This window comes from Heptranchias perlo, chromosome 4 (genome assembly GCF_035084215.1).
Source record: "Heptranchias perlo isolate sHepPer1 chromosome 4, sHepPer1.hap1, whole genome shotgun sequence".
NCBI lineage: Eukaryota > Metazoa > Chordata > Chondrichthyes > Hexanchiformes > Hexanchidae > Heptranchias > Heptranchias perlo.
Genome location: NC_090328.1, coordinates 12,707,669 through 12,722,390, shown reverse-complemented (window position 1 = coordinate 12,722,390; position 14,722 = coordinate 12,707,669). Strand labels below are relative to the sequence as shown.

Below are 14,722 nucleotides of genomic sequence, written 5' to 3'. Positions count from 1 at the left end.
GACTTGGAAATATATCGCCATTCCTTCATCGTCGCAGAGTCAAAATCCTGGAACTCCCTTCCTAACAGCACTGTGGGAGAACCTTCACCACACGGACTGCAGCGGTTCAAGATGGCGGCTCACCACCACCTTCTCAAGGGCAATTAGGGATGGGCAATAAATGCCGGCCTCGCCAGTGACGCCCAAATCCCATGAACAAATAAAAAAAAAGACAAGTAAATAAATGTCGGGGATCGAAGGCCTAAACTCCCTTGGAGCAGCGGAGACGGTAAATCTTCAGAATAAATTCAGTGGGATTGAAAAAGATCAAGGAGTGACGTCAAAGGACAGCAGGTAGGTGATTGGCTGGCAGAAGGACTGACATTAGAGCAAGAATGAGAGCAGACGCCAATAAAGTGACAGGAGAAAGCCTAAGAGTAGAGTGAGAGTGGGAGGCAATGAAGCGGCAGGAGAAGGCCCAAGAGTAGAGTGAGAGCGGGAGGCAGTAAAGCAGCGGGAGACGGTCCAAGAGTAGAGTAAGAGTGGGAGGCAATAAAGCAGCGGGAGACGGCCCAAGAGTAGAGTGAGAGTGGGAGGCAATGAAGCGGCAGGAGAAGGCCCAAGAATAGAGTGAGAGCGGGAGGCAGTAAAGCAGCGGGAGACGGTCCAAGAGTAGAGTAAGAGTGGGAGGCAATAAAGCAGCGGGAGACGGCCCAAGAGTAGAGTGAGAGTGGGAGGCAATAAAGCAGCGGGAGACAGCCCCAGAGTAGAGTGAGAGTGGCAGGCAATGAAGCGGCAGGACACGGCCCAAGAGTAGAGTGAGAGCGGGAGGCAGTAAAGCAGCAGGAGACGGCCCAAGAGTAGAGTAAGAGCGGGAGGCAATAAAGCAGCGGGAGACGGCCCAAGAGTAGAGTGAGAGTGGTAGCCAATAAAGCAGCGGGAGACAGCCCCAGAGTAGAGTGAGAGTGGGAGGCAATAAAGCAGTGGGAGAAGGCCCAAGAGTAGAGTGAGAGTGGGAGGCAATAAAGCAGTGGGAGAAGGCCCAAGAGTAGAGTGAGGGTGGGAGGCAATAAAGCAGTGGGAGACGGCCCAAGAGTAGAGTGAGAGCGGGAGGCAGTAAAGCAGCGGGAGACTGCCCCAGAGTAGAGTGAGGGTGGGAGGCAGTAAAGCAGCGGGAGACTGCCCAAGAGTAGAGTGAGGGTGGGAGGCAGTAAAGCAGCGGGAGACTGCCCAAGAGTAGAGTGAGGGTGGGAGGCAGTAAAGCAGCGGGAGACGGCCCAAGAGTAGAGTGAGAGTGGGAGGCAATAAAGCAGCGGGAGAAGGCCCAAGAGTAGAGTGAGAGTGGGAGGCAGTAAAGCAGCGGGAGACGGCCCAAGAGTAGAGTGAGGGTGGGAGGCAGTAAAGCAGCGGGAGACGGCCCAAGAGTAGAGTGAGAGTGGGAGGCAATAAAGCAGCGGGAGAAGGCCCAAGAGTAGAGTGAGAGTGGGAGGCAGTAAAGCAGCGGGAGACGGCCCAAGAGTAGAGTGAGAGTGGGAGGCAATAAAGCAGCAGGAGACGGCCCAAGATTAGAGTGAGAGTGGGAGGCAGTAAAGCAGCGGGAGACTGCCCAAGAGTAGAGTGAGGGTGGGAGGCAGTAAAGCAGCGGGAGACGGCCCAAGAGTAGAGTGAGAGTGGGAGGCAATAAAGCAGCGGGAGAAGGCCCAAGAGTAGAGTGAGAGTGGGAGGCAGTAAAGCAGCGGGAGACGGCCCAAGAGTAGAGTGAGGGTGGGAGGCAGTAAAGCAGCGGGAGACGGCCCAAGAGTAGAGTGAGAGTGGGAGGCAATAAAGCAGCGGGAGAAGGCCCAAGAGTAGAGTGAGAGTGGGAGGCAGTAAAGCAGCGGGAGACGGCCCAAGAGTAGAGTGAGAGTGGGAGGCAATAAAGCAGCAGGAGACGGCCCAAGAGTAGAGTGAGAGTGGGAGGCAGTAAAGCAGCGGGAAAAGGCCCAAGAGTAGAGTGAGAGTGGGAGGCAATAAAGCAGCGGGAGAAGGCCCAAGAGTAGAGTGAGAGTGGGAGGCAGTGAAGCAGCGGGAGAAGGCCCAAGAGTAGAGTGAGAGTGGGAGGCAATAAAGCAGCGGGAGACGGCCCAAGAGTAGAGTGAGAGTGGGAGGCAGTAAAGCAGCGGGAGACGGCCCAAGAGTAGAGTGAGAGTGGGAGGCAGTAAAGCAGTGGGAGACGGCCCAAGAGTAGAGTAAGAGTGGGAGGCAATAAAGCAGCGGGAGACGGCCCAAGAGTAGAGTGAGAGTGGGAGGCAGTAAAGCAGTGGGAGACGGTCCAAGAGTAGAGTGAGAGTGGGAGGCAAGAAAGCAGCGGGAGACGGCCCAAAAGTAGAGTGAGAGTGGGAGGCAATAAAGCAGCGGGAGAAGGCCCAAGAGTAGAGTGAGAGTGGGAGGCAGTAAAGCAGCGGGAGACGGCCCAAGAGTAGAGTGAGAGTGGGAGGCAATAAAGCAGCGGGAGACGGCCCAAGAGTAGAGTGAGAGTGGGAGGCAGTAAAGCAGCGGGAGAAGGCCCAAGAGTAGAGTGAGAGTGGGAGGCAATAAAGCAGCGGGAGAAGGCCCAAGAGTAGAGTGAGAGTGGGAGGCAATAAAGCAGCGGGAGACAGCCCCAGAGTAGAGTGAGAGTGGGAGGCAGTAAAGCAGTGGGAGACGGCCCAAGAGTAGAGTGAGAGTGGGAGGCAGTAAAGCAGCGGGAGAAGGCCCAAGAGTAGAGTGAGAGTGGGAGGCAATAAAGCAGCGGGAGACAGCCCCAGAGTAGAGTGAGAGTGGGAGGCAGTAAAGCAGTGGGAGACGGCCCAAGAGTAGAGTGAGAGTGGGAGGCAGTAAAGCAGCGGGAGAAGGCCCAAGAGTAGAGTGAGAGTGGGAGGCAGTAAAGCAGCGGGAGAAGGCCCAAGAGTAGAGTGAGGGTGGGAGGCAGTAAAGCAGCGGGAGACGGCCCAAGAGTAGAGTGAGAGTGGGAGGCAGTAAAGCAGCAGGAGACGGCCCAAGAGTAGAGTGAGGGTGGGAGGCAGTAAAGCAGCGGGAGACGGCCCCAGAGTAGAGTGAGAGTGGGAGGCAGTAAAGCAGCGGGAGAAGGCCCAAGAGTAGAGTGAGAGTGGGAGGCAGTAAAGCAGTGGGGCAGTAAAACATGTGGTTTTTACACAGTTGGAGTCAACTCACCACAGGCAGAAATTGAAAGAGTGATGTCACAGGACAGCAGGTGGGTGTGTATTACTGTGTTTTTTTCTCTCAGTTAGGGCAGGGGTTTAATTAGGAGCTTAAATCAATAACTTAAACTACATAAATTAATTTGTTAATAAAACTAAAAAAGCGAGAGATTAAAAACTCAAAGTAAATGAATAAATTCTGGTTTGACAAGTGATGGCAGGGCAGGTGGTGTGTCGTAACTGCAGCATGTGGGAGTTTGTGGAGAGCAGTGTGATCCCCGGCAACCAGATCTGCAGAAAGTGTCTGCAGCTCGAGGAACTTCAGCTCAGAGTCGTTGGACTGGAGTCCGAGCTGCAGATATTGCGATGCATCCAGGAGGAGGAGAGTTACCCGGACACTTTGACCCAGGAGGCAGTCACACCCCATTAGGTTAGGTAGTAGTTTAGTTCCGTCCAGTGGTCAGGGACAGAAGAGTGTGACTGCGAGTCAGGCAGATATGGGGACCCAGGATCTCGTGATGGGGGAGCCTCAGCCCTCGACCTTGTCTAACGGGCATGAGATACTCACTACCTGTATGGATGACAGCAAAGGCTGCGGGGAGGATGGGCAAACTGACCGCGGCACCGTGGTACAGGAGGCCATTCAAGTGGGGGGAGTGAAAAGGAATGTGGTAGAGGTAGGGGATAGTATAGTCAGGGGGATAGATACTTTTCTCTGTAGCCGTGACCAGGAGTCCTGAAGGCTGTGTTGCCGGCCTGCTGCCAGGGTTAAGGACATCTCCTCATGGCTGGCAAAGAACTTGGAGCATGAGGGGGAGGATCCAGTTGTCGTAGCCCATGTAGGAACCAATGACATAGGTAGAACTAGGAATGAGATTCTGCTGAGGGAGTTTGAGGAGCTAGGGTCTAAATTAATAAGCAGAACTTCAAAGATAATTATCTCTGAATTACCACCTGAGCCATGTGCAAATTGACATAGGGACAAACAGATCAGAGTGTTAAATGTGTGGCTCAAAGAGTGGTGTGGGAGACAGGGGTTTCGATTCATGGGGCATTGGCACCAGTACTGGGGAAAGGTGGAGCTGTTCCAATGGGACGGGCTCCACTTAAACCAGGCTGGGACCAGCGTCCTGGCGAATCGAATAACTAGGGCTGTAAACAGGGCTTTAAACTAAAAAGGGGGGAGTGGGGGTCAGGTGAGGGGAAATTTAGAAATCTAATGAGGAAAGTCAAGGTAACAGAGCAATGTAGTGATTTGGGTAAAGATAAGCAGAGTGTGGCAGGAAGGGACAGAGGGTTTACCAATAATAGTGCAACAATAAGTAAGTTCAGAGCAGGAAACAATGGGTAAAAAGTCAAAATTAAAGGCTCTTTATCTGAATGCACGGAGCATTCGCAACACGACAGATGAATTAGTTGCACAAATAGAGATAAATGGGTTTGATCTAATAGCCATTACAGAGACATGGTTGCAAAGTGACCAAGATTGGGAACTAAATATTCCAGGGTTTTTGACATTGAGAAAGGACAGGCAGAATGGAAAGGGAGGGGGTGTAGCCCTAATAATAAAGAATGACATGAGGACGGTAGTGGCAAAGGATCTTGGCTCGAAAGATCAGGAAGTAGAATCAGTATGGGTGGAAATAAGAAATAACAAGGGGCAGGAAACACTGGAGGGAGTAGTTTATAGGCCCCCTAATAGTAGCAATACCTTTGGACAGAGTATTAATCATGAAATAATAGGAGCTTGTAATAAAGGTAATGCAGTAATTATGGGGGACTTTAATCTTCATAGAGACTGGACAAATCACATTGACAAAGGTATTTTGGAGGATGAGGTCATGGAATGCATTTGAGACGGTTTCCTAGAGCAATATGTCATGGAACCAACCAGGGAACAGGCTATTTTAGATCTTGTATTGTGTAATGAGACAGGGTTAATTAGTAATCGCACAGTAAAGGATTCTCTGGGGAAGAGCAATCATAATATGATAGAATTTTACATTGAGTTTGAGAGTGATGTACTTAAGACAGAAACTAGAGTCTTAAACTTAAATAAAGCCAATTACTTAGGTATGAGTTGTGAGTTGGCTAAGGTAGATTGGGAAACTAAATTAAAGGGTATGATGGTTGGAAAGCAATGACAAACATTTAAAGAAATATTTCAATATTCTCAACAAATATACATTCCATTGAGAAATAAAAACTCCACTGGAAAAGTGACCTTCTCATGGCTAACTAAAGAAGTTAAGATTAAAAGAAGAGGCCTATAATGTTGCCAAGAACAGTAGTAAGCCTAAGGATTGGGAGAGTTTTAGAAACCAGCAAAGGATGAACAAAAAATTGACTAAAAAGGAAGAAAATGGAATATGAAAGTAAACTAGCAAGAAATATAAAAATGGATTGTAAGAGCTTCTACAAGTATGTAAAAAGGAAGAGAGTAGCAAAAGTAAATGTTGGTCCCCTAGAGGCTAAGACAGGAGAAATAATGGGGAATAAGGAAATGGCAGATGCCTTAAACAAATAATTTGTATCTGTCTTCACTGTATAAGACACAAAAAGCATATCAGAAATAGTGGAGAACCAAGGGGCTAATGAGAGTGAGGAACTTTAAGTAATTATTATCAGTAGAGAAAAGTACTTGAGAAACTAATGGGACTAAAAGCTGATAAATCCCCTGGACCTGATGGCCTACGTTCGAGGGTTCTAAAAAGGGTGGCTGCAGAGATAGTGGATGCATTGGTTGTGATCTTCCAAAATTCCCGAGATTCTAGAACGGTCCCAGCAGATTGGAAGGTAGCAAATGTAACCCCATTATTCAAGAAAGGAGGGAGAGAGTAAGCAGGGAACTAAAGGCCAGTTAGCCTGACATCAGTCGTCGGGAAAATGCTGGAGTCCATTACTAAGGAACTGCTGATAGGGCACTTAGAACATCATAATATGATTAGGCAGAGTCAACATGGTTTTATGAAAGGGAAACTGTGTTTGACAATTTTATTGAAGATTTTTGAGGATGTAACTTGCAGGGTAGATAATGGGGAACCAATGGATGTAGTATATTTGGATTTTAAAAAGGCATTCAATAAGGTGCCACATAAAGGGTTATTATGCAAGATAAAAGCTCATTGGGCTGGGGGTAACATATTAGCATGGATAGAAGATTGGTTAACAGTCAGAAAACAGAGAGTAGGGATAAACGGGTCATTTTCAGGTTGGCAAGCTGTAACAAGTGGGGTACCGCAAGGATCAGTGCTTGGGCCTGAGCTATTTACAAACTATATCAATGACTTGGATGAAGGGACCGAGTGTAATGTATCCAAGTTTGCTAACGATATAAAGCTAGGTGGGGAAAGTAAGCTGTGAGGAGGACACAGAGTCTGCAAAGGGATATAGACAGGTTAAGTGAGTGGGCAAGAAGGTGACAGATGGAGTATAATGTGGGCAAATGTGGGGTTATTCACTTTGGTAGGAAGCATAGAAAAACAAAATATTTTTTAAATGGTGAGAAACTATTAAATGTTGGTGTCCAGAAAGATTTGGGTGTCCTGGTACAAGGAACAAAACTTAGAATGCAAGGCAAATGGCATGTTGGCCTTTATTGCAAGGGGGTTAGAGTACAAGAGTAAGGAAGTCTTACTACAATTGGCAGGAGGAAGAGAAAAGCAGTATATCATTTAAATGGAGAGAGATTGCAGAAATCTGAGGTACAGAGGGATCTGGGTGTCCTTGTACATGAATCACAAAAAGTTAGTATGCAGGTACAGCAAGTGATTAGGAAGGCAAATGGAATGTTGTCATTTATTGCAAGGGGAATGGAATATAAAAGTAGAGATGTTTTGCTACAGTTGTACAGGGCATTGGTGAGACCACATCCAGAATACTGTGTGCAGTTTTGGTCTCCTTATTTAAGAAAGGACATAATTGCTTTGGAGGCGGTTCAGTGAAGGGAGCTCCACAGACTCTGAGAGAAAAATTTTCTCCTCATCTCCGTCTTAAATGGGAGACCCCTTATTTTTAAACTGTGGCCCCTAGTTCTAGTCTCTCTCACAAGGGGAAACAATCCCTCAGCATCTACCCCTTCTAGTCCCCTCAGGATCTTATATGTTTCAATACGATCACCTCTCATTCTTCTAAACTCCAGTGTATACAGGCCCAACTTGTCCAACCTTTCCTCATAAGGATCATTGAATATTTTTAAGGCTGAGTTAGATAGATTCCTGATTAACAAGGGAGACCAAGGTTATAGTAGGTAGATGGGAAAGTAGGGTTGAGGTCACAATCAGATCAGCCATGATCTTATCAAATGGCAGAGCAGGCTCGAGGGGCCAAATGGCCTACTGCTGCTCTTAATTCGTATGTTCATACAATTGTACAGGGCTTTGGTGAGTCCTCACCTAGAGTACTACGTACAGTTTTGGCCTCCTTATCTGAGGAAGGATATACTTGCCTTAGAGGCGGTGCAACAAAGGTTCACTAGATTAATTCCTTAGATGGGAGGGTTATCCTATGAGGAGAGGTTGAGTAGAATGGGCCTATACTCTCTGGAGTTTAGAAGAATTAGAGGAGATCTCATTGAAACATAAGATTCTGAGGGGGCTTGACAAAATAGATGTTTCCCCTGGCTAGAGAGTCTAGAACTAGAGGGCATAGTTGCAGGATAAAGGTCAGCCATTTAAGATTGAGATGAGGAGGTACTTCCTCACACAGAGGGTTGTGAATCTTTGGAATTCTCTACCCCAGGAGGCTGTGGATGCTCAGTCATTGAGTATATCGATAGATCGATCAATAGATTTTTGGACTCTAGGGGAATCAAGGGATATGGGGATTGAGCTGGAAAGTGGAGTTGAGGTCGAAGATCAGCCATGATCTGATTGAATGGCAGAGCAGGCTCGAGGGGACGTGTGGCCTACTCCTGCTCCTATTTCTTATGTTCTTATGACACTGGCTCATTGCAAGGCCTCTTCTGTTATTTGTATCACCGTTGTCTTCATTTCTGTGTTTGGGGTTCTGCTGTGCTATATGAATAAGAACAACATTTGGGACCTCAGAATAGTTATCCTCCTGGATAAAGGGGAGCTCCTGTTCCATAATTGCTGATAATGAGTCAAAGTGTACTGAGTTTCTAAACAGCACAAGTGAAGCGCTGATATTAGATTATTATTTCCAAACTCAATCTGTATATACATTCGATTGTGCTTGTGTAAATACCCAACAATGTGTTTCATTGCAGATATAAATGTTATAGCAGAAAATCAGATTCTTGTCTACGTCAAAACAAATTGGTTCTTGTCACTCTGTATTTTAGTTGCAAGCTCCCTTTGAGCTCAAATCTGGGGTTGGAATCATGCCGTGTGATATTAGTAATGGCCCTGCTAACACCGTCTTAATAAATCCCTGCGCCTTCTGCTTTAACAGATCATCACCTTTACTGAAAATAGCAGACTGAACAATTCCAGAGTGTTAACACTTAACATCAGCACCCGCACAACTGCATTTCAACTCCTTAGACTTTCTCACCAAGATGTGGGAGTGCCGATTCTGTGCTCTATGGGCCAGGATGCAAGGCTTACATGGGGAGACCCTTGGGAAATCCCCAATGAATCCCGCCTATTAATCTTGAGAGAATCGCAGGATCGGAGCCCGTGATGTGCTCCCAGAATTTGCTGGGAAAATAACGACGAGTTAAGTGGCGCCTGCCGTTATTAGTTTGTAAATAACCCGGCAATTTGTAGTGAGGAAGAGATACCTCACGAGTTACGAAGTGCTGCAAGTTGCTGGCCGATTTGCGCCACTCGGCCGTTAGCCTCGCGAAAACAGCAGCTCGCCGTCAACCTCGCCATCAGTTTCACGAAACTGCAGGATTTGTGCCATGAATTAAACTCGCGGCAGAAAGTTAGGGCTGGTACTTAACGATGTAAGGTCCTTTTCAATGACGAGAATTATGATCCTGCAGTGTCACTCAACCTCTCCGGTCCAGAAAGGGAAGAATTGAAACTGTGGCATCTCATACCTACAAGTAGTAAATTGTTCTCAGAGATTTTTCAAATTGAAACTGAAAATTTTTTTTTTTTAATTCTTACTTTTCCTTTCTGTCTCTTTTTTTTCTCTATCTCTTGATCCAATCTTTCTTTCTCTTTCTGTACCTGATTTGACTTTAATTCAACCTATTTCCTTCGCCATTATTCCTGTTTCTTTCTTTATCCTTAAATTTCTTTGGTTAAGGAGATAGACTGTTGATCCCGTCGTTCACCAAGGTCGCAGATGCCCTGTTACGCTCACCACACCATTATCAGCTCGCACTTCCAGCAATTTGTGGTAAAAAAGTTATGAGCTGAAGGATAAGGGGAAAAGACTAACTAACGGGGCACGCTGCGAGATGCCCCACTCCAGCAAATTTCTCGGCCAACATATAAGACGGAAATAGGCCTTCGCATAATACATTGGGCTGGAATTTGCTGGAGTTGGGCATCTCGCGGTGTGCCTAGTTAGTTAGATTTTCTCCTGCACCTTTCAGCTCAAACTTTTTTTTCCCTGTAACTTGCTGGAAGTGCGAGCTGGTAACAGTGCGGCGAGGGGCAACGGAGCATCTGGGACCTTAGTGAACAGTGGGATCAACAGTGCATCTCCTTAACCAATGAGGATTAATGGATTGAGAAATAAACAGAGGAAGGACTGAGACGGAGGTTGAATTAGAGTCAAATCTGGTACAGAAAGAGGAAAAAAGAGAGGGAAAGAAAGAGACAGAAAGGAAAAGGAAAAAAAAGATTATAAATTTGACATTTTAAAATTCTGTAACAACAATTGACAACCTGAACGAATGAGACTCCACACTTTTAATTGTTCACTTTCTGGGCCAGAGAGGTTGATTGACAGTCATTAACAAATATCACGTTGTTAAAAGGGTATTTACGCTGTTAATTACATAAGAACATAAGAAATAGGAGCAGGAGTAGGCCAATCGGCCCCTCGAGCCTGCTCCGCCATTCAATAAGATCATGGCTGATCTGATCCTAACCTCAAATTTAAATTCATGTCCAATTTCCTGCTCGCTCCCCGTAACCCCTAATTCCCTTTACTTCTAGGAAACTGTCTATTTCTGTTTTAAATTTATTTAATGATGTAGCTTCCACAGCTTCCTGGGGCAGCAAATTCCACAGACCTACTACCCTCTGAGTGAAGAAGTTTCTCCTCATCTCACTTTTGAAAGAGCAGCCCCTTATTCTAAGATTATGCCCCCTAGTTCTAGTTTCACCCATCCTTGGGAACATCCTTACCGCATCCACCCGATCAAGCCCCTTCACAATCTTATATGTTTCAATAAGATCGCCTCTCATTCTTCTGAACTCCAATGAGTAGAGTCCCAATCTACTCAACCTCTCCTCATATGTCCACCCCCTCATCCCCAGGATTAACCGAGTGAACCTTCTTTGTACTGCCTCGAGAGCAAGTATGTCTTTTCTTAAGTATGGACACCAAAACTGTATGCAGTATTCCAGGTGCGGTCTCACCAATACCTTATATAACTGCAGCAATACCTCCCTGTTTTTATATTCTATCCGCCTAGCAATAAAAGCCAACATTCCGTTGGCCTTCTTGATCACCTGCTGCACCTGCATACTAACTTTTTGATTTTCTTGCACTAGGACCCCCAGATCCCTTTGTACTGCAGTACTTTCCAGTTTCTCGCCATTAAGATAATAACTTGCTCTCTGATTTTTCCTGCCAAAGTGCATAACCTCACATTTTCCAATATTGTATTGGATAATTACTAGACTTAACTTTCTGCGGCGCATTTAATGGACAAGTAATGTGCAAATGCAGCAACTTCATGAAAATCACGGGGCGCATAAGGGTGAGATGCCATTTTCACAAAGCAAACGGCGGAGCGGCGCAAATCGTCCAGGAACTTGTTTCGATTCACAATTCACGAGGTATCTCTTCCTCACCATGAGTTTCGGGCCAATTTGCACATTAATAACAGCATGCGTCATTCAGGCGCTGTTACTTTATCAGCAAATTGCGGCCCAGTAATAATCAGACAACAGCCACTGCTGTGATATATAGAGATGCCACTTACTGAGGCATTCTTTGGTAAAATTGGAAACTGCCTCCTGGAGGCTGACTAATGCAACGTGACTGTGCTGATACAAAACCCCCAGGAATATGATGTTTACACCGCAGCTGGAGTTATCCAGCAAATTGCACCAACCAGGACTACGTTTTCCATTATTTGAATAAATTCTGAAGAATTGTTTCTGCCGTGACAGCATTTTAAAATATACAGTAGATGCTGCATGTGAACAGATGCATGACATGCCTGCGAGGCGCTGGAAATACAACGCGATCATATCAAATGTGCAGGAATACAATAACATGAACCAATTCCTGTCCGCAGGTATGGGGGGAAGACATCACTTACTGCTGACGCTCTTGTTTACCTCTATCGCTGAAGTCGTCCACTAGGATGATCTCCGCTATCAGCTGGTCTGGCGAGCGGTTGATGACACTGTGCACTGTCCGCAGGAGGGACGACCAGCCCTCGTTGTGGAAAGGGATGATGATACTGGTGTTTGGCAACTTTTCCAAGTACATTTTATGTTTGCAGCTGGAATGAGAGAAGAGGTGGGTGAGAGGACGGAAGGCGGGGGGGGGGGGTGCCATTGCATTCACTGATGGTTCATAGGAACATACAAAATTGGCGGGCAGGAGAAGCTCAGCTGGGTCCATCAAGCCCGCCCCACACCCTGACGGCCAGATCATCATGACTAAACACTTCCTCCCTCCATCCCTTCCTCCCCAGAGCCGTGTAATCTCCAGGGAGAAGCAAAAAGCCTAGAAAAAGCCCAGGGCCAATAAGGCAAAAAATACTCTGGAAAATTCCTCCCTGACCCCCTTAGGTGATCGAAGCTAGTCCAGGAGATCACATGGATCAAATATTATCTATAAAGACACTTACCTTCCATATGATGCGATCTCTGCCCCAATCAGGAACCGGTCCAGGCAGAGAGTCAGTGCCCACCACACCAGCCGACAATGTATTCCAGAGGCTCACTGCCTAACATCCAATTTATTCTTAATCTTACATAGTTCAAATCGCTTGACTTGACACATTAATGTGGGGGGGGGGGGTTATTTCAACTTTGGGTCATGGTGTAAAATGGATAATAGCGAATTATCAGCCCATCATACACCCCACTCAATCTTTCCTTAACATTAAAATCAATAGAAGGGAAAATCAGACAGGGAGTATAATAGGCAGCCAAATCAATATACCGTCCATTTTACACAGTCACCCGAAGTTAAAATTACCCCCAATATTGTGCCAATTAGTTTGCTCCGAAGAATGTTCGATTATTCCAAAGGCAGTATGGAAAATGTGGAGGCTTTCTTTTTTTTTCTGCCGCTCCCTCCTTTTTGCATCTATTTCCTTCTCTCCTCCTGAAGCTCAGACCCCTTGGTGGGGTACAGTTCCATGAGAGCCAGTCACCTACCAGCAGACCGGAAACCTGTTCCTGGAGAGCCCACTAATGTCACGACTCAGACTGCAAGAATGGAAATGTTTGCCTTCCAGTGCAAATGACAGATGTTTGCATTGCTTTCACACTGGGGCAAGTATCAGCACCAAAATGTTGGAAACCTGTGCCCTTTCTCCATTTCGCTACACAGTTGATTCCCAGATCGATTATTTCGGTTCGACAGGTTGGGGAGGACCAGGGGGTGGGGGGAGTCATGCATTTAAACTACGCAAGAGTAGGAACAGGCTAGGTTTAGGCGGTTCCCCTTTTCCCAAAGAGTAGGTGGACCTTTGGAATCTAGGAGTAAAGGGAATTAGGGGTTACGGGGAGCGGGCAGTAAATTGGACAGGAATTTAGATTTGAGGTTAGGATCAGATCAGCCATGATCTTATTGAATGGCGGAGCAGGCTCGAGGGGCCGATTGGCCTACTCCTGCTCCTATTTCTTATGTTCTTATGTTCTTATTTCTGGCTGGTGTGATGGTCTTTGTACCTGGCTGGGGCAGAGATCGCATCTTATCAATGGTAAGCGATTTAACAGTTAATGTAAGCATTATCAATGTGGTCTCCTGGACTGGCTTCGATCGCCTGAGGGGGTAGGAAAGGAATTTTCCAGATTTCCCCCTCCACCGCCCCCTTTTTGGCCTTGAGTTTCTTTTTCTGTTTTTTGTGCCTCTCCCATGGTTGTGGGGGATGGGTAGGAAAGGTCTAATATCATGATAATCTGGCCTTCATGAGTGTGGGGCAGGCTTGATGGACTAGCTGGTCTTTTCCTGCCTGCCATATTCATAAGTTTGGTTTGTTGCTGGGAAGCCAATAGCAAAAATGAAGTGCAGTGGTTCGTAGACAAGTATTGCAGAAATATATACGGGTAAATTGTGCGAGGGCCTCGCATGCAGCAATCCCATATTGTATAATGGCAGGCTCAGAGAGCCAGTGATTATCAGATATAGGCGTACTGTGTGTGAGGCCTCCTGCCATCAAATGGGGGCTCACAGAATTTTCTCCATAACGTCACAAAGCAAGACACTGAATCAACTGGTGTGGCCACGTATCTGTGAGTGATGCTTCCTCAACCCACATTATTCCTTGATCGCAGAGTGAATAAATACGAGGAAGTTTCATTTATTAGTAGTTTACTTTAATGTTGAGTAAGGAGGAGCAATGCTGCCCCCTTTTCCCACCCCCTCACCCATCCATGTGAGATGGTCACCCATAGTTTGCTTGAGAAAGGGCTCGGGCTTGTTGCTGGAATTTGCCTTTGCCAGCAATCTGCTTCAAATAACACTGACGTTAGCCCATTTAAAAAAAAAATATTTTTAAATTTTGGGATGTGGGCATCACTGGCAAGGCCTGCATTTATTGCCCAACCCTAGTTCCCCTTAGAAGGTGGTGGTGAGCCTTCTATAACTAAGTGACTTGCTGGGCCACAGAGGGCAGTTAAGAGTCGACCACGTTGGTGTGGGTCTGGAGTCACATATAGGCTCAGACCGGGTAAGGACGGCAGGTTTCCTTCCCTAAAGGACATTAGTGAACCAGTTGGGTTTTTACGACAATCCGACAGTTTCATGGTCACTTTTACTGACACCGGCTTTTTGTTTCCAGATTTTAAAAAAAAAACTGAATTCAAATTCTCAAACTGCCACAGTGGGATTTAACTCACATTCTTTAGGTTATTAGATCAGTCCGCTAGATTACTAGTCCAGTAACATAACCACTACTGTAAAATATAGGACTGTTTGTCCTTTGGGTCTTAGTGTGTATAGAGACTGGTTTCCACATAGAGTTATAAAAGCAGGAGAGTACAGCGGGGAGGCAGCTCCGTCAATACAGGATCGGATTTTTAAACACGATGTAAAAGTGCCCAAATTTGTTATGTAAACCACTTCTATCCAAACAGGTCTAATTTGTATTCCAAATCCCAACACTCTGCTGTGTGAAAATTTGGAATAAGTGTTGTATGTGGAGAAGAAATGTACAGTCTAATCTCTTTTACAGTTTTTGCATCTTCTAGAACGTTCCACCAGCCCACTTGTCAACTTTTACAATG

The 14,722-nt window shown here is 46.2% G+C and overlaps 1 protein-coding gene across 4 annotated transcripts in view; it reads right to left on the bottom strand.

Annotated features, from left to right (window-relative positions):
• Positions 1-14,722, bottom strand: part of galntl6 (polypeptide N-acetylgalactosaminyltransferase like 6) — a 1,033,047-nt gene that overhangs the window by 608,081 nt on the left and 410,244 nt on the right. For all 4 annotated transcript variants that reach the window (XM_067982486.1, XM_067982485.1, XM_067982488.1 and 1 more), the window contains one exon: positions 11,597-11,763. In XM_067982486.1, the coding sequence (XP_067838587.1) occupies positions 11,597-11,763 (167 nt within the window). The remainder of the gene's footprint in view (positions 1-11,596; positions 11,764-14,722) is intronic.